This window comes from Prionailurus viverrinus, chromosome B1, assembly GCF_022837055.1.
Source record: "Prionailurus viverrinus isolate Anna chromosome B1, UM_Priviv_1.0, whole genome shotgun sequence".
NCBI lineage: Eukaryota > Metazoa > Chordata > Mammalia > Carnivora > Felidae > Prionailurus > Prionailurus viverrinus.
The window spans coordinates 164,603,040-164,628,056 of NC_062564.1; the positions used below are offsets into that span (position 1 = coordinate 164,603,040).

Below are 25,017 nucleotides of genomic sequence, written 5' to 3' on the forward strand. Positions count from 1 at the left end.
CCGGGGAACTCTATTCTCCGAAATCATCACCATCTACATGTAGCCTGGAGCCGCTGCTACCTACTCCAAGTTCCCCAGCCTGCGATGAGGGCTATCTTCCAAACAAAAGGTCATTAGAACACCCAGTAGTGTTTTCGATTCAAAGCTATACCAGCCACTATAATATTTACGATCTGTTTATAAGCTAAACTGATTCTGTCAGCTCAGGTCAGGCTCAGCGTTTGTATAGTTGCTGCAAAAGAGCCTAGCATTTGAGAAGGCAATCCCTAAACCTCTGCGATGGCCTTTGCTTCAAATGAATATGATCCTAAACACCTATGCAATGGTTTTTATCAAATGAATGGAATTTGTGTCTATAAAATAATTATGCAATATATCGGAAAGTTACAAACACGCTAAGCCGAAACACTTAACTCTCTGTGTGGAGTGATACACAGAATTGCCTTTTCACATTATCTTAAGTGAGTTCTGAGGCAGACACAGGAGACAGAGGCACGGGGGAAGTTGGCTGTTGCAGACGTCCTGTGGCAAGGTAACATGTCTGGTGGTTTTAAAACCCTAGGGAGAAAAACAAACAGTTCGTGATTATGGACACTTTCTCAGAATATCTCTTGGAAGGATCTAAATGAAACTGGGGTGGTCAATCTGGGGTTACATCAATAAAACCTCTCGATTGGGAGTTCCTTCTGTGTCACCCATGGGACCTGCTCGGGCACCATCAACGAGAGGGCCCAGAAATGAAAAGGACGAAGTGGGGGGGTTCAAAGATGTTCCCTAGGAGGCAAAACATTCATTTTGCAGCACAACGCTGAGTACCAAAAAGAGCATTGAAAAGCACAAAACTTGTGCCATCTAAACCATCCCACTTACTCGGCAATCCACATCTTATTGGAGAAGGACTCCGGCTTCGAGATACCTGGAAAATACAAAGAGTAATGTTAATTACACGGTAGACAGAGCTCAAAGAATGAATCTTTTTCACAATTTTCTTCCTAAAACCAGCTAGGTAGTTGTTCTGAGGTACTTTAGAACGATGATGTCACCCCTAAGGTTGAGCAATGCGATTCCTCTTATATTTCCTGAAGTAACAGGCACTTGATTTGGCTTAAACTGTGTCACTGATTGAAATCTGGGCTCAGTTGCCTAGTCTGTTTGTTTGTTGTTTTAATGGCTGTGGAAGACTGGGAGATTGGATGCTCAGTGGCCATGGAATGGCCATGCTGAATTCAGCGCTTTCCAGAAAATAATAGTTAGTGGCATTATAATTAATTAAAATTAAAATGACAGAATACTCTCTGACAGATCTTTATATGAATCGTGTCATGTGTCCAAAACCCTGCCCCATTAAGGAAGGTCCCTGGGGAGCCAGAAAAGAATCATTTTTCCAAAACTCACCTTTGCTTTCACTAAGCAAAAGCCAACACCTCTACCTACAAACCTGTTATGGCTCAGAGATAACAGACTACAAGCAACATTCTTGTTCTGAACTTTCACAAACTTTAGATAAATAAACACTAACAAAGATGACAGCTGTTCTGGACGCATCAAGACCTCGAATAAGCCAAAAACTAGACCACTCTAAACATTTGTATTATATTTTGCAGGTGTATCCAGTCATTGTAAGGAGAGGAGGGTGCAGAGACAGAAAGGGGGCAGCAGTTCCACCGTTAAGAATATATTTTAGGGGCTCCTGAGTGGCTCAGTCGGTTAAGCCTCTGACTTCAGCTCAGGTCGTGATCTCACAGTTTGTGGGTTCAAACCCCGCGTTGGGCTCTGGGCTGACAGCTCGGAGCCTGGAGCCTGCTTCGGATTCTGTGTCTCCCTCTCTCTCTGGCCCTCCCCAGGTCATGCTCTGTCTGTCTCTCTCTCTCTCTCAAAAATAATAAAAGCATTTTTAAAAATTAAAAAAGAAAAGAATATCTTTTAGGGATGCCTAGCTGGCGTAGTCAGTAGAGCATGCAACTCTTGATCTCAGGGTCGTGAGTTCAAGCACCACATTGGGCATGGAGCCTATTTAAAAAAATAAAAGAAGAAGAATATATTTTATTCTCATCTAAAGTTTAATTACTTGCTTCTCCTTGGGCACAAAGCAGGAAAGAGAAAGAAGGTGTATGAAACATGTAAAAGGGCTTTATTAGAGGGACATTGCCCACCAATAAGTCTTCTAGTGAGAATCCAGAGGAAAACTCTGCCATGGCTATAAGCACTATAGGTGTCTAATATTGCCTTCTTGGATAAGCCATGCCCTCTTAGAATAAGGGGATTGTGATTCTTCCAGGATAAAACTCTCAAGATTTCCTTTTCATTTATCAGTCCACTAAATGCACTATCCTTTTGCTTTTACCTACTATAAATACTTACTCATGAATATGGATAAGTAAGTGATATTAAAATCTCCAAAAGCAGAAGATCTGTATCAGATACATGCCTTTTCCATTCTCAGGCCATTTCCCTTTTCTGGATATCTCTCCTCAATGTCCCAGCGCATTAAAATTCCAACCATTTTAACCAGTCAGATCCCCATGATCCCCTTCCTCACTATCAAGGACAGAAAGCCTTCCTACCTTCTCTCATGGCTCTAGTCCTTCATGCCTCTTGCATGGCCTGTGGCATAAACCACACTCAGTCACTCTGTTCAAATCATATCGATCTTCCTATATTGAAACCCATTCAGGGGCGCCTGGGTGGCGCAGTCGGTTGAGCGTCCGACTTCAGCCAGGTCACGATCTTGCGGTCCGTGAGTTCGAGCCCCGCGTCGGGCTCTGGGCTGATGGCTCAGAGCCTGGAGCCTGTTTCCGATTCTGTGTCTCCTTCTCTCTCTGCCCCTCCCCTGTTCATGCTCTGTCTCTCTCTGTCCCAAAAATAAATAAACGTTGAAACCCATTCAGGGAAGAGACCGTGTTTTCATCATTTTTGTGTCCCCCTCCAAATCTAGCATCCATCAGAAACAGAGGAGTATTTGATAAAGAGCATGCTGAAGTAACAGATGCTCACTAAACTCAGAAAAGTAGATCTTATTAATGGAGTGGGATGGCAGTTATTTTGGGTTTTGTGTTACGGAGGGAGTTGTGGAAGCTTATAGCTAGAGATGCATTGCTAGAGATTTCAGAGAAGTGGAGTTCTGCCAGAGCTGGTTCTCCTTCTCCACCACTCTCCCTAAAACAAGACTGAACAAATACTTAAAGAATTTCTATTTGAAGAAACAGCAAATTGTTAGCCTATCTGGTGTTCACATGACGTGGTCCAGCCCTATAGTCAAAAGGCATTGACTTAATATTATTTGTTGAATAAGTTAACAGTGATACATCACAACAATGTTTTTCGTTTTCAGAAATGTTTTTGCTGTTATTTTTTTTAAAAATTTTTCTAATGTTTATTTATTTTTAAGAGAGAGAGAAACAAAGTGTGAGCAGGAGAGGGTCAGAGAGAGAGGGAGACACAGAATCTGTAGTGGGCTCCAGGCTCTAAGCTATCAGTACAGAGCTCGATGCGGGGCTTGAACTCACAGTGAGATCAGACCTGAGCCCAAGTCAGACGCTCAACCGACTGAGCCACCCAGGCACCCCTGCTGTTTTTTTTTTTTAACATTTATTTATTTTTGAGACAGAGAGAGACACAGCATGAACGGGGGAGGGGCAGAGAGAGAGGGAGACACAGAATCGGAAGCAGGCTCCAGGCTCTGAGCCATCAGCCCAGAGCCTGACGCGGGGCTCGAACTCGCGGACCGCGAGATCGTGACCTCAGCCGAAGTCGGACGCTTAACCGACTGAGCCACCCAGGCGCCCCTGTTTTCTTAAAAAGAGGTACTAGTAATCCCCCCAAGAACTAATACTCAAGGAGACTAATGTTATTCTTCCTACTTTGAAGTTTGGTGGAAAATTAATACCTGCAGTGCCCTTCATACAGTTTTGAAATCTAGACCATTTGAGCAATTTCTCCAAACTCATGCAATCTGTTTAAGAGAAATCAAGGACCTGTGCCCAGATCACTCCCATCTTCTGTTCAGAAGACTTTATCTATTAGCTCACTTTCATTCCAAAGCAAAAATAAAACTATGAAATAAGTGAAGACTCTTATTCTTTGAAGTAATTAAGAAAAAAACTGCCTCTACTTCCTTCTTTCTAGAATGATAAACGCCTTAGCCCAAGGTAGCATAAAAATTAGTTTGGGATTATCGCAACGAGTTTTCTTTCTACCTATAGGCATACAATCACCTCTGGCATCGGTGACTTTTGAGGAAAAAAAAGTGTCAACCATTAAGATGCTTTGTGTAAAAATGGTTAGATACGCACCGTGCTTAAACCAATATGGCTACGGGGGCAGATGGGACTTAAACTCCTGCTTCGACATCGACTTACAGGTCGCACTGAATTCCACTAAAAACAGAAATAGTCAATAGTTTGTGAAAACTTACATGGCCTAAAACGAATGTCTACCCCACAGAATGAGAGGTTCTGCTGTTATGATTACACTTGCCCATTACTGGGCAGCAATCAGCATGGGATACACTCTTCATTCCTTACAGCTACCCAATATTTGACAATAACTTGAGAGTATTTCTCAGATAAATTCCATTACAATGAACTTCGCAATATTCAAATTCTTGGTGCTAGAATTTTGTTTTGATGAGTAAATTGTTAGACCTGCATTCAAGCTTGCAAGTGTTGGGAGAATGTAAACCCCACGTGGGCAAGGATTTGGGCCTCTTTTGTTCACTGCTGAATCCCCAGCACCTGAACACCGTGCTTGGGTCATAAATAACTATTGAAAAAATAAATATTGTTGAATGAGATGAATTCATGAATGAGGGAGGAAGGTATGGAAGGAATGAACCACCACTGCTGCCCATCTATTAACTAAATCCTTTTCCTTTATTCCAAGCCCTTCCTTTTAGGATCTTCATATTTTGTTTTAGGAGTTTAAGCTGGGAAGGGAAGGAAGTTGAAATGCCTGTTTGATGTAGAATACACGAATAGCGGCTATTTCCTCTCCCTCCTTTTCTAAGGAGGAATCTCCAGTTGGAATCACTGGGGAGAATCTCCAGTTGGAATTTATTAACAAACGGTGATTGTTGTAGGAGCAACGAACACGTTCTGTGAGGTCGTTCATCACAGACCTGTGTGGTTGTTGTCAGATCAACACCCCCCCCCCCATTTCATAGCACAAAATATTTTGTTGAGATACCATTCACTATAGTAGAATGTTTAAGCTGCAAACACCCTTAAGTTCTCTTAAAATATTCCACTCTTGTTCGCCAATGTATGTGTGAAAAGCTGCTATGAAGCCCTTCCCTATTCTCTTGTTCAAAGAGAACAGGAACTGAGACCACCCTGACGGTGGCTTTGCACTGGACTGAGGAGCTTCTCTTCACAATCCACTTAACTCTCTCTAGGAAGGGCAGGGTTAAAACTCCACATGGGAACTATACAGAATACCCAAGCCCCTGTGGCCACCCAACACTCACCACAACACACACTCACACACTTGCACACCTACTACTCCATTTTGAAGGCTGCCCAATTATTTACCATGTTAAAGACATCTTACAACCAATGTATATAGGAAGCAACCCTCCAAAACCGATTGCCTGCTCTCTCCCCATCTCCTCTGCCTTCTTGTTTCCATCCCTCCCCCTTCCCTACACATCATACCAAGGAGAGAAAACAGAGTACATTCGTCATTTCCCAAAATGGATCTCTGTCAGTGTAACTTTGGCCAACTGTTTCCTGAAAGTTCATTGATCACTTCCAAATGCTTAGAATGAGAGAGGGCCTCCAATAAGATGAGCTCAAAGAGCTTTGCCCCTATAATAGCATAATATTTCTAAGGAGGAGGCAAATAGGATGAGTTCCATCTTATAAAGAAAGCAACAAAGAAATTGCTGCCAGAAAATTATGAGGAATCATGGAAGAAACAAAGAAAAGTATCTCTTCTTTCCTAGCCAGTCCCTTTCCTCTCCTTTGTATGAAACCTTATCAAGCAACTCTTTATGAACTTCTTCTATAGAATCTCTGGGTTTATAAATGTTCTCGAACTTGTGAATCAAACACTTGGGATGAATTGTCACTATGCAAGGCCACCGTACAAAGGCCCCTCTCTTGGTGACAGCTTCTCCCTTCATAATGACACAGTCATTCTCCATGAGAGCAGGCCACACGTGATAGAAGACCAAGGGAGCAGTGAAATCGGAGTCATAGCTGCGACGGTACCTGTTTTAAACACACAAAAGAACAAGAAAGAGAAGTTAAGCAATGATGTAGCATCACTGGAGAAATGAACATTGGTGTAAATTTTTGTTTGTTATCACGCTTAGTCGAGGTAAATATGGATACCGATTCTGTTATTGAAGAGATGGTTGCGGGCTTTCAGAATAGGAACCGGTGATAACAAGCACCCAACCATGGACTCACATAGAACAAGTCATGTCAGACTGAACTTATTCCTTCCCTTCTCAGGATTGTAAGAGCTACAGTACAGGAAAACGCTAGAGATGGAGACCATCTGAAATCCGGTAGGCATCCTACAACATTTCTCATGGTGTCTTCGTGGGCAAAATAAGAGAAATATAGGTGGATGATTGACTTAAGGAGGTGAATTACAAAGTGGTCCATATCCAAAGTAAGATAATTAATGAGTCAATGAGAACTTGAATGAAGGTGCTCTCTCTCAATCCCTTGATAAATAACATGTTCCATCAATGATTGCACGAAGTATAGAAAAATCACTCAAAGGTTAAGGACGGGTAGGAAAGAAGAAACAAATGACAGTATAAAAAATTAGCTCAACAGGCAGGAACAATAAGCTGAATCCAATAAGATACCATGTAATGTGGATACGTATGAGGTCCTGAATTGACCCTAAGAAGTGTATCATTGCACAGATAGGAGAAACGAAAGACTTAACCACAGTACAAGTAAAAATAACATGTTTCTGGGGGGGCGCCTGGGTGGCTCAGTCAGTTAAGCGTCTGGCTCTTGGTTTCAGCTCAGCTCACGATCTCGCAGTTTCATGAGTTCGAGCCCCACCTCTGCTCAGCTCAATGTTGTAGGATCTCCATCTCTAGAATTTTCCTGTACTGTAACTCTTACAATCCTGAGAAGGGAAGGAATAAGTTCAGTCGGACATGACTTGTTCTATGTGAGTCCATGGTCGGGTGCTTGTTATCACCGGTTCCTATTCTGAAAGCCCGCAACCATCTCTTCAATAACAGAATCGGTATCCATAATTTACCTTGACTAAGCGTAATAAAAAATAAAAATGTACACCAATGTTCTGCGCTGGCACTATGAAGTCTCTTGGGATTTCTCTCTCTCCCTCTCTCTGCCCTTCTCCCACTCGTACTGTCTCTGTCTCTCTCAAAATAAATAAACTTAAAAAAAAAAACAGAAAAGAAAAAAAAATGAGTACAAATTAGCGGAATTAATAGAGAATAAGGGTACTGGTCCCTCCAGGCTGCTGAGCTCAAAACAGGGGACTACTTTCAGTGTGGACACTCGACAAGGAATATTCAGAAGAGCATGGAGCATAGGCCAAAGACACCCATCTATTTGTCAAGAAGTCTCAAACCCCCTTTATATGGAAAAGCCCAAAGCCATGAGGCCAGAAGAAGGAAGACTTGAGCAATTGCTTTCGAATATGTGAAAGATTGCCAGGGTTTAAAAAAGAAAAAAAAAAAAAAAAAAAGATTACACTTGTTCTCTGAAGTACGTGAAGTAGAACCAAATCCTCAGGCATTGTTAGGAACTCCAGTTCTAGCTTTAGAGCTTTCCAGAGGTATCAGCGTGCCCCAAGGGGCAACATGTTCCCTCTGATGAAAAGCATAGAAGCCGGAGGCCCGCAAGGTCTGTGAAGTGTGCAGATTACACAAAGTAAAGTGGATGAATATTTCTGCATGGTTCAACGCATTCTCCAAAGGAGAAAAGAAGAAAGAAAGAGGGATGACGATAATATGTTCCGTAAGGAAATCAAAAAGGTCAACTACAGTGTGACGTCCTAATTCCAGCTCTTCCAAGAGTGGACACGAGTTGGGAGCAATGATCTGAAAGAAACTAGAAACAGGGCGATGGCAGGAAAATATGGCAAGCGAGAAGGTGATTGGAAACGCCATCACTGTGATTTGGAGAGGCAAAGGAAAGGTATGCAGTCTCTGTCGTTAACAAGCTTGTAGGGATATTGGGCCACCACCACCCTATGACTCTACGGGCTGAACAAAGACCCAAGAGCTAACATTTCCTGTGTGCTGACTACAGACGAAGCAGTGTCCTAAGTACTTTATCTGAATGAGCTCAACTAACCTTCTCCAGCCCTAGGAAACAGGTATTATTACTTCTCCCATTTGACAGAGAGGGCACTAAGGAACAGAAAAATTAAGTACCATGCCCCGGATTATATAGCTAATTGGTGGTAGAACTGGGATTTGAACCCAGGCAGCTTGATGTCAGAGCCTCAGACCTCAAGCCTCAGAGTGTTCTTAACCAGGAGCTTGGCCTCCTCCCAATAGTCCCCAGCCATATCACTGGATCCCAGAAAATTTCAGTAAAATGTTTTAAGTTCATTTAATTTCTTCTGATTTATAAAAAATACTTATCATGTGGAAGTTGATAGAAATCTAATGGTCCCGGGGCGCCTGGGTGGCTCTGTCGGTTAAGCATCCGACTTCGGCTCAGGTCATGATCTCACAGTTCATGAGTTCAAGCCCCACGTCAGGCTCTCTGCTGACAGCTCAGAGCCCGGAGCCTGCTTTGGATTCTGTGTCTTCCTCTCTCTCTGCTTCTCCCCTACTCACACTTTGTCTCTCTCTCAAAAATAAATGAACATTAAAAAAAAAAAAAAGAAATCTAATGGTCCCAGAAAGTCTACAGTAGTCATTCTCAAATGCTAGTGTGCATAAGGAACACATATAGGTGTTTGTTAAATGTCAGATTCCTGAGCCCCATCCCAGACGTACTGCATAAAATACCATGAAGTATAATCCAGGAATCTGCCTTTTTAACAAGATCTGAGTAATTCTGACACGAGTGACCCATAGGCCATACTTTGAGAAACGTGGCCTAAATAATTCAGTAGAAACAAATAAAAAGTAATACACACTTGTATTTATAGAGCACCCTTTTTAAAAGTGTTCCAGACAGGCTTCGGGTACTCATTAGTTCTGCCCAAGACCAATACCTTCAATGGAAATCATAATATCACCTCTGAATCATGTTTGACTGAGAAAGAAAATAAACCCCAGGAGAAGGCTCTGCCCTGTAGTACGGAGAAGTATACAGCAGGACCTGGAAGTCAGGTCACATCTGTTGAGTTCCCCACCCAGAGTTCTTTGCCCTAAATTGTTTCCAGGAAATACAGATTGATTTTTTTTTTTAAATCCCTTAGCTTCTGTTTCTTATGTCTCTTACTTGCAATCATTAAAAATTTCTCCATCAGCCCCAAATGCAATATCTAGGGGTGGGTCTAAAGTCTGCATTGCAAAAGCAATGCAACATATCTCCTGGATGAAGTCACTGAGGAGGCAAAAGTCAACTTCAGGAGGAAATGAAATCTTGGGATTGACATTCATGGCTCGGATCACGTCCTGAAAAACAAAGAGATGGCATTGCCTTGTTACCAACCTGTGACAAGAAGCTCCATCATCCGAAAGAGGTTATGACTGGTGGGGGGTGGGAAAGAGCTCGTAAACTACAAAAGCTGTACATGTGTTAAAGGAGAAAGGCTCACTGCTAGAGACGGAGGAAAGATGATGCAGAGGACCTACAAAAGGGCCAAGAGAATCCCCTCCCTCCCCCCCCCCCAAAAAAAAGAAAACACCCTTTGAGGCTTTTATTTATTATTTCCTTATGTTTCTATTCTGGGTAGGTAGAAGATGTGCTAACTTGCTCATAATCTGTAATAACAGCAATAACAATAGCTTGCCCTTATTGAGTGTTTACCATGTGTCAAGTCTTGTGCTAAGCAAATTACTTGCTTTTTTTCATCTAATCCTCTCAAGAACTCTATGAGGGTGATGACCATTGTTGCTATAGAGACTGGAAAACTGAAGCACAAAGAGGTTTTTAAGTAAACGTGCAAGGTCACATGGCCAGCAAGTGGCAGAACTAGGAGTGCAAATCTACACCTGTCTTCCCCAAGGCCATGGCTCTTAAGCACCATGGTATTCTATTCCCAATCTTAAGGGCTCGTCTAAAGAAGAGAACTATAAAGGTCAGACTATTTTTCCCCCGTAAAATGTCTAAGAAACCGCCAAGCATGCCGGGTTCTACAAAGTAAATCGGACGCTATTCTGTTACATAAAAGCAGTACTAAGCCCTGGATGGATTGCTGAGTTATTAGTATTCCATGTAAAGAGCAGCAACAGAAAACCAGTCCCACTAAGAGATCCACCACTTACGTTAACACTGCTTTGGGAATCATAGAGATCCAGATGACAAATGATATAATCCGAGACGGCATCCTCAAAGTTACTGCACCCTGCGTAAGATGGTGTCAGCGATTTCCTCACACGGATCTTGAAGTGTCTGAATGCCATTTTAGCGACGTGGAACGCCTCCTGCACATGAAAAATGCAGCAGATTTATTAGATAGAAGAAGGGAAGTACGGAGGCCCAAGGTAAGGAATAAAGAATACCCACCAAAGATTCAACAGCAAATGGGTCCTCCGATAACTAAACACAGTTGATCAAAACTGATTTTAATCTGGGAGAAAACACAGACCTCAGTTTTGAAAAGTACACAAATACATATATGACTATGCACCTTCACTAATTCCCAGACAGGTGATCACTGTTCCGGGAATCCTGAGTGCAGGAGGCAGGACAGTGCAGAGGTTTAAGGAAAGAGATGGCCTGCAGTTGCATAAACACTTAAAAAGTGCCGATGGAGTCTATGATCCCACAGCAATATCATATTAACTGGTCAAGAAATGAAATTACCAATCTAGTGTTTACATCATACACAGACACATATCAAGTGTCTGTGGCATGTTTCCTGGCATACGTTAATTCAACAAATATTTATTAAATGCATGTTATGTAGTAGGCACTGGGAAAATTCAGTTATTCGTGAAACATCCTAGAACCCTAACTTCTTAATGAAATAAGCCAGGGCTGGCAAACGTTTTTCTGTAAAGAGCCAGAGAGTAAATATTTCAGACTCTCCCTAAAATACATACAATGTCTTGTCCCTTTTTTTGTTTTTTTGGTAACTGTTAAAAAATGTAAAACCATTCTTGTATTCTTAGCTGTCTAGTGGGATTTTTCTTAGAAATAGGGGCCTGGACAAGATCTGGGCCACAGGTCATAGTTTGCTGACCTCTGAAATAAATTAATGCAGAATAAAGTTCAGTGGACCCTGATAATGCTGCTGTCCCACCAGCGTTTTGTTTTGTTTTTAAATATTGACTGTTCTCAGGGCGCCTGGGTGGCGCAGTTGGTTAAGCGTCCGACTTCAGCCAGGTCACGATCTCGCGGTCCGTGAGTTCGAGCCCCGAGTCAGGCTCTGGGCTGATGGCTCAGAGCCTGGAGCCTGTTTCCGATTCTGTGTTTCCCTCTCTCTCTGCCCCTCCCCCGTTCATGCTCTGTCTCTCTCTGTCCCAAAAATAAATAAAACGTTGAAAAAAAAATTTTTTTAATTTATAAATAAATAAATAAATAAATATTGACTGTTCTCATTTGTCAGAATGGACTCCTACTGGACTCATTTCTCCTAACGGACTCTTAGAACGAATACGTTTGCTTTGGGAATTAAGGATTATATACGAGCACTCTGAATCCGCCGTACTCAAGTAGCTGCTACTCCAGCAGGTTCAGTAACTACTCTCAGTTAAGTAAACAGAAGAGTTAGCACAAGCACAGTCTTCTGATTTTTCTGAGAACAAAAGATCAACCACGTGATAGCCATCAACGGTAACATCTCGCCACTGGTGCACGTAGGCACACATTGGAAATTTCAGTGCAAATCAGCATAGCATATACTCATTTGAGATAATCCTGTACTTATGGATATTTCTTCAACAAATATCTGGTCGATAGAAATATCAGTATATCTAAATAGTTCGTGATTGTGAAAAACTATGCATCCCCAATATCTGCCAAGGAAGAAAGGAAGGCAGGAAGCCAGCCAGCCAGCAAATGGACATGCCGCCCTCCTCCCGCGACCCCAGGATCAACCAGCCCTCCTAGGCCGTCGTGTTCACAGCTGTCTCCCCGCTGCGCCCCAGGGCCTCTGCGCGCAGCCGCCGCAGCGTCACCTACCACGGTGGCGATGTAGATGATCCGCTGCACCGTCTCAGCTTTGTCGATGCAGCGTCGAAGCAAGCACTGTGCATCCAGGCGGGCCTGGGAATAGGCGTCGCTGAACCGGGACAGGAGGGCAGCCTTGCGCGCCACGCTGGACGCTTTGGCACGGTTCGGCGACGGGCTCCTGACCTTGGCCACTGCGGTGGAGGGGCTGGCGGGGCGGCTGCGGCTGCGGCTGCGGCTGCGCGGGGCAGGGCTGGGAGTGCGGCTCCGGACCGACCTGTGCACAAGCAAGAAGCAGCCAGAGAAGCAGTCTGATGCACGCCTCCCTCGGTCCTGCCGCAGGCGCTGCAAGATACCGGGAGGCCCGCGCCCTGCTGCGGGGCCCGGGAGAGCCGCTGTCTCGGCGACCTCTCCGCAAGGCGTCAAATACGCGCTCAGACGCTCTGTATCTGCGTGGTGAGCTCGCACCTCATGTTATCCTTTCAGCAGCCCCGGGAGGTCAACATCGATTGTGGGCCATTTTGCAGCCGAGGAACTCGAGGCTCCGAAAAGTTAATAGGGTCCCAAAGTAAAGTAACACCGCTAGCGAGAGCCGGAGTTAAAGAGATCAGCTTGTCAGTGTTTCTTACCCCAACCTTGGGGCACTAGCATATCCGCAGAGGCCTTATGGTATAAAACGGGATGAACACTGAACAGAGAGAAAGATCTGAATTCTCTCTGGATAGCAGTGGGACCGTTTGCACTCATCTCGTCTCTCCAAAGCCTAAAGTTTTCACCTACAGCATGTTCGCCCTATTTCTGGCCGGGAGTGGGGGGCTGAAAGAGGCGGTGAGCTAAAACAGGGGGACGTACTTGGTGAATGGTAGAGCCCTGTTATCAGTGACACGTATTGCTATCAAGTATAAATTGTCAAAGGAAAGGGGCCCCCAGAGAGGGAAGTGTTACAGAAGAAACCGTGAAGCAAACAATACAAAGCCCTCTCTGAAGGTGGAGAAGGAAGCTGTTGCTTCCTTCTGTCAATGGCAGTCTGTCTGACGATTTCCATGGTGCAAGAAATATTCCCATGGTGGCCAGTTTCAAGCTGTTAACGTGACATCACCCCGAACTGGGAGTTATTAGGCAGAAATGCACAGAATCAGTTCCTGGGGGCCAGTACAAGCTGGTGCCACCACAACATAACAGAGTGACTCTCAAAACTGGAGAACTAAGGTGGCATTTAGGGGAATGGGGACCAGGTGTGGGAGTGGCTTTGCTAGCCTGAGTCAGGCCACTCCGTGGGGCTGAGGGAGGTCGCAGGTGTTAAAAAGAACAACCAGGGGCACCTGGGTGGCTCAGTGGGTCAAGCATCTGACTTCGGTTCAGGTCATAATTGCATGGTTTATGAGTTCGAGCCCTACATTGGACTTTCTACTGTCAGTGCAGAGCCTGCTTGGGATTCTCTTTCTCTCTCTCTCTCTCTCTCTCTCTCTCTCTCTCTCTCTCTCTCCCCTCTCCCTCAAAATAAATTAATAAACTTAAAAAAAAAAAAAAAGAACAAGGAAAAATGCTCTAAGACAAACATCCTGCTTTGTCCTCAGTTAACTCTGAATGACGGGTCTTAGCATTCTGTCCGTCAGTAGAAACGGATGTCACAAGAACACTTACCTACATGCTCCATGAAACAGAGTGAGATACAGCAAGTAAAGTAACAGGTCATCATCCCAGAGAGAGGACTCCCAGGCCTCAGAGAACAGGACCCTCATATCAGGGAACATTCTTTCAGCCAGGGCACCACCCATACATTACAGGCCCACCCAAATTGGCTTTCAAGCCAAAGAACTTTCCCCTCACATATCTCTCAGTTTCATTCCTTGGGCTTCAACGTCAGCCCCAAATTAACTGGTGCTCGAGCTCTGGCAATCCAGGAGGCATTTCCTCTCTCTGGAAGGGCGCAGTTCGAGCACACAATCCCTTCACAATTCAAAGTTTCCCAGATTGGAGGGGTTTGGGTTCAGGCTGTCATTCCATGTTTTTTCCCAGCCACCCTTGGACCGCTACCAAAAGGAGCTTAAATGAAAAGATCTATAAGAATTTGTCCGACCTTCCTTGGAGTACAGATTTTTCAGCGGACAAAACCGCTATCTCGTCCTTCAGAGTCTGGAGCTGTTTCTCATAATCGGATATCACTTCGGTCCGGTGTTCTGTGCTCCTCTTGTCCAGGACCCGCTGCTCCAACTTCCTCTGCTCTGAGGTCCTGGGCTCCGAGCTTCTGGAGTCCACACTCCAGTGCTCTGGGCTTCTGTGTTCTAAGTTTTTGTGGCGGCTTTCCTCCTGGGCCTGAAGAGATTTAAGCCTGCAAACAAAAATCAAGGTGGAGGGGCACGTGGGTGGCTCGGTCGGTTAAGCGTCCGACTTCAGCTCAGGTCATGATCTCACAATTCTCACAGTTCGCAGGTTCGAGCCCCCACAATAGGCTCTGTGCTGACAGCTCAGAGCCTGGAACCTGCTTCAGATTCTGTGTCTCTCTCCCTCTCTACCACTTCCCTGCTCGCACTGTGTCTCTCAAAAATAAATAAATGTTAAAAAAAATTTTTTAAATAAAAAAAATAAAGGAGGAAAGAAAAGAGAGGGAGGCAGGGATGAGGAAAGGTAATAATCACTGGCATACCTAATGACCGAGGCTGCTCTGCTTAGTATGCCCGTTACCGCATTGCACAACTCCGATGGAAATACACAGGCACAAACACAAATCAGAAAAGAGCAGAATTGCCAGGGTCAGAATGCCACCCCCCTCTGCCACTTGCATGAAAAGAGATTCCTGAAAAAAGAATATGCACACGGATCCTCCAACAAAAGCAGAGTGCACCTATAGTCCTCCTGTTCTACATTTGGCTGGTCCCACACAGAACTCTGGAAGCACTTGACCTCCCAAACCTAGGGCCAGAAGCTGGTCTTATCTTCATTAGCTCTTTGACTCTCTGAACAGATGGCATATGGGGGGGGGGGGGCGGATAACAATAGAGATTGAACAAGACCCACAATACTAGGTGGAACAGTGAACTTGTAAAAATAATGTATTCTAGAGACAAAGCTTCAGAAATACAATTGGCATTCTTATAAAGATAAAAATAGGTGTGACTAGGGGCGCCTGGGTGGCGCAGTCGGTTAAGCGTCCGACTTCAGCCAGGTCACGATCTCGGGGTCCGTGAGTTCGAGCCCCGCGTCGGGCTCTGGGCTGATGGCTCAGAGCCTGGAGCCTGTTTCCAATTCTGTGTCTCCCTCTCTCTCTGCCCCTCGCCCGTTCATGCTCTGTCTCTCTCTGTCCCCAAAATAAATAAACGTTGAAAAAAAAATTTTTTTTAATAAAAAAAAAAAAATAGGTGTGACTAAAACAGTAGCAAAGCCACACAAAGACTATGTGCTGTGATGAAAAGGACAGTGATAGAAGGTGAAAAGGCAAAGGCTAAGATTAAGAGGGAGGCAAACCGTAAGAGACTCTTAAATACAGAGAACAAGGTGAGAGTTACTGGAGGGCAGGGGAGTAGGGGGATGGGCTAAATGCGTGATGGGCATTAAAGAGGGAATTTTCAGGAAGAGCACTGGGCGGCATATATAAGAGATCAATCACTGGGTTCTACTCCTGAAGCCAAGACTACACTGTAAACAAATAATTGAAAAAATAAAAAATAATGCCAGAAAAACGAGAGAGGTACACAGAGAAGCTAGAAATGTAATAGCAGAATTAAAAGCTGCGCTGGCAACAGTAAAGAACAGAATCGCTGCTACTGGAAATCACTGAGTTATATGATCACAGAATTTGAGAAGGTCTTTCAAATAGGAAATAAGAGATGAAAACCAAGGCAAGAGGGGAGATAGAAGTGGAAAATTGACCACTACTCCCAGCTATAGTGTGGAGGTGTTCCTGAAGAAATCAGAACAATGGAACATGTTTGAAGGCAACAGAAAGGTATTTGTGTGTGTGTGTGTGTGTGTGTGTGTGTGTGTGTGTGTGTGTGTGTTTTAATACAACTCCCACTTCCTTTCTGGGGGGGGAAATCAAAAATGATATCAAGGAAGCTATATCACCTTACACCTGTCAGAATGGCTAGAATCAAAAAGACAAGACAGAACAAGTGTTGACAAGGATGTGTGGAAAAAGGAAGCCTTGTGCATTATCGGTGAGAATGTAAACTGGTGCAGCCAGTGTGGAAAACAATATGAAGATTCCTCAAAAAATTAAAACTTGAAATACCTTATGATCTAGTAAATTCCACTACAGGGTATTTGCCCAAAGAAAACTAAACATTAATTTGAAAAGATACAAGTAACCCTATGTTTATTGCAGCATTATGTACAATAGCCAAGATATGGAAGCAACCAAAGTATCCACTGATAGATGAATGCATAAAGATGTGGCATATATATATATATACACACACACACATATATATGTATATATATGTGTATATGTGTATATATGTATATATATATGTATATATATGTATATATGTATATATGTGTATATATATATATATACACACACATATATATATATAATGGAATATTACTACTCAGCCACAAAAAAAGAACTAGATCTTGCCATTTGTGACAACATGGATGGGCCTAGAGAGTATCATTCTAAGTGAAATAAGACAGAGAAAGACAAATACCAGAAGATTTAACTTATATGTGGAATTTTAAAACAAACAAATGAGTAACAAACAAAAAACAGTAACAGGCTGTAAATACAGAGAACACACTGGTGGTTGTCAAAGGGGAGAAGGGTGGGGCAATGAGCAAAGGGCAAAATACAACTACCCTACGACCCAGCAATTGCACTACTAGGTATTTATCCAAGGGATAAAAGTGTGCTGTTTGGAAGGGGCACATGCACCCCCATGTTTATAGCAGCACTATCGACAATAGCCAAAGTATGGAAAGAGCCCAAATGTCCATCGATGGATGAATGGATAAAGAAGATGTGGTATATATATATATATATATATATATATATATATATATATACAATGGAATATTACTCAGCAATCAAAAAGAATGAAATCTTGCCATTTGCAGCTACGTGGATGGAACTAGAGTATATTATGCTAAGTAAAATCAGTCAGAGAAAGACAAGTATCATATGACTTCACTCATGTGGAATTTAAGAGACAAAACAGATGAACATAAGGGAAGGGAAGCAAAAATAATATAAAAACAGGGAGGGGGACAAAACAGAAGAAACTCTTAAATACAGAGAACAAACTGAGGGTTGCTGGAGGAGTTGAGGGTGGGGGGCGTGGGCTAAATGGGCAAGGGGCTTTAAGGAAGACACTTGTTGGGATGAGCACTGGGTATTATACGTAGGGGATGAATCACTGGGTTCGACTCCTGAAATCATTATTGCACTATGTGCTAATTAACTGGGATGTAAATTTGAAAAACTAAATTTAAAAAAGAAAAATGTTCTATAGTAGATAGGTAATGTTTTTGTGGTAAGCGAAAGTATATAAAACATTAATAAAAATATTGCTGCCTTTTCTTTGTGAATAGCTTCTTTCATATTGTAACGAAGCACCGAAAAGCTAAATTCAATGATCAATCAGAGGCTGCCGTAATCCTGTCTTTTTTTTTTTCCCTTACTGCTTTCTTAGCTGATTTATTTCCTCCTCTGCAGCCAGAAGGGATATGGCCGATCTGTTCTTGGTTTCTTCAAGAGTCTTTTCAGTTTCAGCCAGACTGTAAGAGAAATCAGTATAACTAAAGACAGATTTTCTAAAATCGGCAGACTTTCTGAATCAAGATATAGGTTCTCCTGGGAATTTTTGGCATATGATATAAATTGAACATAAACAAGATCAAATTGTGAGACATCTGCATTCAATCAGATGCTATTGCAAATATTATGCACAAACATGCTAGTATTCTTTTGAATGTCAGACACAAAGACATTACAGAGCGACTACCACTAAAAGACTAGGTAATAATTATTAACATTAGACTGTAAAGGACAAAGAAAGTTGGTCACCTCCTCCTTCTCACCCTCCTGATTCATCTGCTCTAATTACACCAAACCCTCAGGCTGTGTCTCCCCATAAGATCTCCATTTCCTGCAATAGACTCATGCTAATTTGCAATATACGAATACCATTTTCTGCAGTGTGCTCATTACTTTGCACCGTAGAGTTGCATTTGACTTAATTGTCCCTGACTTCCTAAATATGAAGAAAACGTTATTTGCCCACCTACAAAGAAAGTCTTCCACAATCACACTTAACTACCGAGCATTCCATGTCATCCTGCCTCTGACTCGCGCCACGTATTGAGCACGAGTTTCCTGAGTTTTCAACATAGCTAGGTCACTGTTAGTTTCAAGGACTCTCTCCATTGTAGGCAAATCATAATAAATCATATTACGTCTTTAGGTCTATCTAAAATTAAAAAAGAAATGGGAGTATGCGGATGACATTGGATGGAGACCAGTGGTTCTCAATTAAGTTGCCCTAGTCCAGAGAGAGATCATAGGTTGGCAAAGGTCTCTTGACTTCTCTGACCCTACTTCCCTGTAATATCCAGGCTCTTTCTTCATAGTCGTCCTGGGGCTAAGAGAGTGAAATTGCTATCTACACTCACACCTGTCTTCTTCCTTCCCTTTAGATGGAGGAAGAAGGGTCCAACACTGGGATTCTCCCCTAGACAGTGAAGCAAATTGAGAAATAATGAGCTAGTGGGATTGCTACCAAGTCCCCACAGATCCCAGCCAATCAGGCAATAACAGGAGGTAGTGTGATTACCCAACATTCCTTTGGGTCTCCTCCTCCTACTCCTCTCCTAACAAGGACCCACTCATCCTATGAACGCCCATGCAAATGCCACCCTTGACTCTCTCAAGCGAAGTGTGTCTCCTTTTCTGCTGAGACCTCCAACGCTTGGTTTACACAGTCTCATTACAAACATACCATGAACCACCTAAGGGCAAGAACTTTTTTTATTCACCTTTTTATCCCCAGCACCTAAAACAATGCCTGTAACAGAGTAGATATTTTTCAAGATGAAAAATGAATGAATGAGCAAAATGTCTAAAATCTTTAAAAAAAAAAAAAGCCAAAGTAGCAATAACTTCACAATAAGGCTACTGGAGATTGAAAGGAAATTGCTGTGATTTCATTCACAGGTGAATATGTTACAGTTTTTTTTTAAGTATACGTGGAGAAAAAAGTGAAAATTTTTGTCCAAAGAAGATGGCAGAAAATTAAAAGAAGCAAAAATACCAAGAAAGGAAGGAGAATATGAAAAAGGAATAAAGTAGTGATTTTTTTTCTCTTAAGACACAGCACACAGGTGTGAACACCTGTATGTGTACATACAAGCAAGTATACATGGTAATTTGGCAGCTTGAATGATATACAGAGAGAAGAAAGGGAGATACATTCATGAGCCAAGCATTACTTTAAGCAAGTTAACATATTTTTTTTTAATTGGGGATTTATTCACTCATTGAGAACGTACCACGTGGCAGGCATGATGTTGGGTGATGGAGATACAGCAAGAATAGCAGATAGCAAATATCAGAAGAGCAAATACAAGACAGCACCCCTTTGGACCTTCCAGCCAAGTGGATCATAAACGTGCAAAGAAATGTTTTAACGTTCCAAATGGTGGTAAGTGCTAGTCTCAGATCATTGTGAAAGAGAACTACAGAGGGGGAAACGAAGACCTTTTGATATACATGGTCACAGACAGACTCTGAGAAAAATCTCCTTTCAGCTGAGACCTGAAAGATAAAGAATGAGCTATGCAAAGAACCAAAGGAAGGCTTCCATGTTTATGAAGGAACGCAGGCAAAGGCTTCAGGGTGAGGAGTAGACAACAGACTAGCGGAGGAGACCTTGGCAGGAGGTGAGGGTGGAGAGAGAGGTAGGGCCCCCTCCTCTCTCTCTCTCTTTCTCCTTCTCTCTCTCTCTCTTTCTCTCTCTCTCTCTCTCTCTCACACACACACACACACACACACACACACACACTAGTTATTTGCACATGTCTACATTTTACAAGAGCCATTATTTTCCCTTTAAACTTAAAAATTAAGAACAATTCTTCTTGGAAAAAAGATAACTTGCATTCCTCTTACTCGTCTTGAACCTGGTTGAGTTGATTACGAGTTGAATTCAGCTCAGAGTCTAATTGCTGCACGTCCCGATCTCGATCTTTATGTCTCTCCTTATCAAACGTGTCCTGGAATGATACACAAATCAAAATAGGCTTGAATACAGGAAACAGCATGATGGGTTGCAACACATTATTCTGAGCCAAAGAAATCAAGCAGCAAAGAACACGCGTGGATAGGTCCATTTATATGCAGTCCTACTGCAGGCAAAATTAATTTAGAATGATAAAAATCATGGGGCGCCTGGGTGGCTCAGTCAGTTGGGTGTCCGGCTTCAGCTCAGGTCATGATCTCACAGTTCGTGGGTCCGAGCCCCACATCGGGCTCTGTGCTGACACCTCAGAGCCTGGAGCCTGCTTTGGATTCTGTGTCTCCCTCTCTCTCTCTGCCCCTCCCCTGCTTGTGCTGTGTCTCTCAAAAATAAATAAATGTTAAAAAAAAATTTTAGAATGATAAAAATCAGAAGAGTGGTTGCCATGGGGGAGGAGGGAGATGACTGGGAAGTGACACAGGGAATGCTCCGGAGAGATGGAAATGTTTTATAAATTAATAGGGTGTGGGTTACATGGATATATGCACTTAGCAAGCTATGGATTTCATTGCAGGTAAACTATACCACCATTTTTTATTACACTTCAATTTTTTAAAAAGACATTGAAATATCATCCCATATCTATACTCAGAATAACACCCACGGGGTAAAAATCTAAGTGGCACCGGAAAATCCTCAGGGGTGAAAAATTTGCTTAATAACAACTGACGTCTATGGAGTACGTACCCTATGTGAGTGGTTGCTGCATGTTTATCACATGGAATTTTCAAAATGGCCCTAGCGGGTCAGCAAAAGCATTGTCCCCATTCAGCAAATGAGGAAACTAAGACATGGAAGGTTAGATAACCCACCCACGACCATAGAAGAGCAACCAGAATTCTACCCGGTGACCTCCAGGCAGGAAACTTTCCACCACGGCCTCTTAAGGCTGCCAAGAAAAGTCTGCTCTAAATGCTTTCATTTTAGAAAAGAACTTATGTAAATGCATATAAATATTTAAAATCACGGGGCGCCTGGGTGGCTCAGTCGGTTAAGCGGCCGACTTCGGCTCAGGTCATGATCTCATAGTCTGTGAGTTCGAGCCCCGCGTCGGGCTCTGTGCTAACAGCTCAGAGCCTGGAGCTTGTTTCAGATTCTGTGTCTCCCTCTCTCTGACCCTCCCCCGTTCATGCTCTGTCTCTCTCTGTCTCAAAAATAAATAAACGTTAAAAAATTTAAAAAAAAATAAAAATAAATAAAATCAGGTTGACTAATATTTAATGATGCCAATACCTTAAACGAGTTATGTATTCTCTTTCCAGTGTGGGGCTTCAACGGTTCCAAAGCTGACACTTTTCCCACAGAAATCACCAGCATCAATCGCCAATTATGATGCCCTTTGTCAGCCTCTGAGAACTAAGTTTTCTTTTCATGTTGGAAGTTTTCCATCAGTGTTATTTCACTCTTTCAGAACAGGGAGCTTTCCCCATCTGGTGGTCTCTTCCTCCTTCTGAGGCCCCATGGTACCCCAACTGTCGGTGTGACTACTTTGTCATCCAAAAGTTCCTATTTAATGCCTAGTGTGGGCAATGTCCTACATGTAGGACATCACCAGTCCCTTTTTACAGCTGAGGAAGCAGAGGCTCATTCATTTGTCTGCTGTCACCCCACTGGTAAGTAGGCAACGCTGAGATATGAATGCAGGTCTGTTTGAAGAGACACCTCAACCCGTTACGCCGCACAAGACTATAAACAGAAGCTCACCTTTGGTACCTGTGTCCTAATCCCCTAACTAGAGCTGAGTCCCCCACTGGGTAAAAGCTGTATCTTCTACATGTCTGAGTTCCCAGAGCCTGACCTGGGTGCTGAAAGTCAAGGGTGATCCTTTAGCGTGCCTACCTGTAGAGAGGGGACCTTGCTGTCAACAGTGTTTCCCAGGGAAGCAGCAGTAAAGGAAGCCTCCAGCCAAGGCAAAAGGCGCGATTTGATTATTTCCACACCATCATTGTGTCCTCCTAAAAGAGTCCACAAATCAGGTCAGCGAGAGAAGTTTAGCCACACAGGGAGAGAGTACAGAGAAGAGAAACAAAAGAAGGGAGATGGGGAAGCACAGGCCATTCTCACCTTCTTGGGCAGCCGTGGTGAGGATCCTGAAGAGTTGTCCTTGCACTTTGGAAATTTGTTCAATGAACTCAAGGCAACGATTGAGATTTTGATCACATGTGTTTGTCTACAAAGCCAAAACAGAAGATCAGTGCAATTCCTTCCTCTTCCGGGACCCACCGCAGGTAGACAGGGGCTACCCTGACTTTACGCAGGGGCTGCCTCGCTCTGGTGGGCTCCCATGTGCAGAGACCACCATGTGTTGACCAAAACCTGTCTCTCTTTCCTCCTGGGCGCACAGCTAGATGGCTTTCCCCAGCTTCCCTAGCAGTCTGTGCAGCCGCGTAACTGAGTTCCGGTCAAGGGGACAGGAAGTGATTTGTGCCACTTCGAGGTGTGACCCAGAAGAGATGGCAAAAGAGATGGCCCAGGCCATATGGCACATGCAGACTAGTAGGGGAGGGAAGAGTGTAGACAGTTACACACAGTGGAATAGTAAGTCTCGCCAGACCGGTGAGCCCCAGGTCTACTCCAGAGCCCATGGTCTTGGAAAATCGGGGAAGACTTCTGAGAGGAAGTGAAATCTAGGACAGGAGACGTTGGGCAGACTTGGAGAAAAGGGCAGTTCCAGTGGTTGTGAAACAACAGAACATGAAGAAGCCAAGAGGTGGGCCTTTAACTATTATTCTGCTGTTTTCATCTCCTTGGTGGGTTTTTACCATTTCCTCGCGAGACAAACCTCTCATTGATTCTAACACTAAAGGAAGGAACACAGCTACACGCAACAAACAAATCACGTGGGTGTAAAGAGGCATAGATTTATGTGTTATCTCCAGCCACGGTAAGGCTCGAGCAGTGGGTCCCTCCTGGGCGCCACAAATCCCAAGACGGGAAGCAGGGTGTGAAGACGATTAGAAACCAGAACAAAGGGGCGCCTGGGTGGCTCAGTCAGTTAAGCGGCCCACTTCGGCTCAGGTCATGACCTCACAGTTTGTGGGTTTCGAGCCCCGCGTCGGGCTCTGTGCTGACAGCTCGGAACCTGGAGCCTGCTTTGGATTCTGTGTCTCCCTCCCTCTCTGCCCCTCCCCTGCTCATGCGCGCTCTCTCTCTCTCTCTCTCTCTCTAAAAATGAATACATATTAAAAAAAAAAAAAAAACTAGAACAAAGAGGAAAAGTTTAGATAACCTGCAGGCAAAAGGCTACAGGTCAAATGCATACGTGTGGTCAACAAGAGAAGTGGTTCAGACGGGCAGTAAGCTCCTTGTGGACAGAGGCTGTGCTGGCCTGGTCACTTATGGCACTCCCAGCCCTGCGTTCTATGGTCTCTATGGTCAAACCCAGTAAGTACTGGAGGGACAAATGACAAGAAGACTCACGCCCTCTGTGTTTATTGCATACCTCCCACGCACCGGGCAGGGTCAATGCTTTGCATACATAAGCTCGGTTAACCCCCTCAACACTACACTGTGAGGTAGGAGTACCACTGTTAGCATCCCCGTTTTCAGATGAGAAAACTGACATGCAGAGGGGCTAAATAACTTGTCCGAGGTTACCCAGCCAGGAAAATGGCAGACCTGAGACTGGAGCCCAGGCAGCCTGTTGCAGAGCCCATGCTCTTAAGATCATGAGAAGTGCCGGGAGCAGGGGGAGGACAGGCTGATGTGACACGAATGAATGAGAAGGGCCAGCAGGAAAGGCCTCCCTGAGGGGGAGACACAGAGCCAAGTCTGGCCGCAGATTCCTGACGGAAGGCTGTGCCACGCTGTGGAAACGGCAGGGGCAAAGGCCCCGTGGCAGAGGCAGGAACAACTTAAGCCACCTTGGGAACCAAAAGTAAGCGCGTGTGGCAGAAACACCGAAGGTGAGAGGGGTTGGCAGGACAGACCCTAGAGGGCCAGGGAGGAGTTTGGATGGCATGGACTCACTGCAACCTGGGTGCCGCCTCTGGTTTACATCCATGCCCAGTGGATAGCACCCGGGGACAAGTTCTGTTGTGGCGCCTATTTCGGATGCAGCCGTTTGTTTCTGTCTCATCCTTCTATCCCCTTCTCCTAAAGAGACTAGGAGCTCTTTTATTTTTTTTTTTTAATTTTTTTTTCAACGCTTTTATTTATTTTTGGGACAGAGAGAGACAGAGCATGAACGGGGGAGGGGCAGAGAGAGAGGGAGACACAGAATTGGAAACAGGTTCCAGGCTCTGAGCCATCAGCCCAGAGCCTGACGTGGGGCTCGAACTCCCGGACCGCGAGATCGTGACCTGGCTGAAGTCGGGCACTTAACCGACTGCGCCACCCAGGCGCCCCGAGACTAGGAGCTCTTTTAAAAAATTACTTGGTCTTTTGCCTGTTTGTATCAGTTGCCGCTAGCATGCATAACAAATGGAAGGGCCCCAAAATATTTGACAAATGAATGAATGAAGGAATGAATAACTTAACGGCGTAAATATTGACATAATCAGAACACTTGGAACCTACAGCTGAACAGCTGTGTCCGTCCCTCCCTTGTT

At 43.9% G+C, this 25,017-nt stretch overlaps 1 protein-coding gene across 4 annotated transcripts in view; it reads right to left on the reverse strand.

The window, feature by feature from the left end:
* Positions 1-409: 409 nt before the first annotated feature.
* SPATA18 (spermatogenesis associated 18) overlaps positions 410-25,017 on the reverse strand; it is a 36,842-nt gene continuing 12,234 nt past the window's right edge. The window contains exons 2-13 of one of the 4 annotated variants that reach the window (XR_007151881.1): positions 22,532-22,637; positions 22,307-22,422; positions 20,341-20,444; positions 17,856-17,951; positions 14,317-14,568; positions 12,249-12,513; positions 10,388-10,546; positions 9,399-9,574; positions 6,036-6,209; positions 4,293-4,376; positions 871-916; positions 410-558 (exon numbers count right to left, since the gene is read on the reverse strand). Coding sequence is in view for 3 of the 4 variants with exons in the window: in XM_047857674.1 (XP_047713630.1) it covers positions 551-558; positions 871-916; positions 4,293-4,376; positions 6,086-6,209; positions 9,399-9,574; positions 10,388-10,546; positions 12,249-12,513; positions 14,317-14,568; positions 17,856-17,951; positions 20,341-20,444; positions 22,307-22,422; positions 22,532-22,637 (1,536 nt within the window). In the remaining variant the exon portion in view is untranslated. Of the gene's footprint in view, positions 559-870; positions 917-4,292; positions 4,377-6,035; positions 6,210-9,398; positions 9,575-10,387; positions 10,547-12,248; positions 12,514-14,316; positions 14,569-17,855; positions 17,952-20,329; positions 20,445-22,306; positions 22,423-22,531; positions 22,638-25,017 lie in introns of those variants that run through there. The other 3 variants (XM_047857674.1, XM_047857675.1, XM_047857676.1) reach the window with 3 other exon arrangements.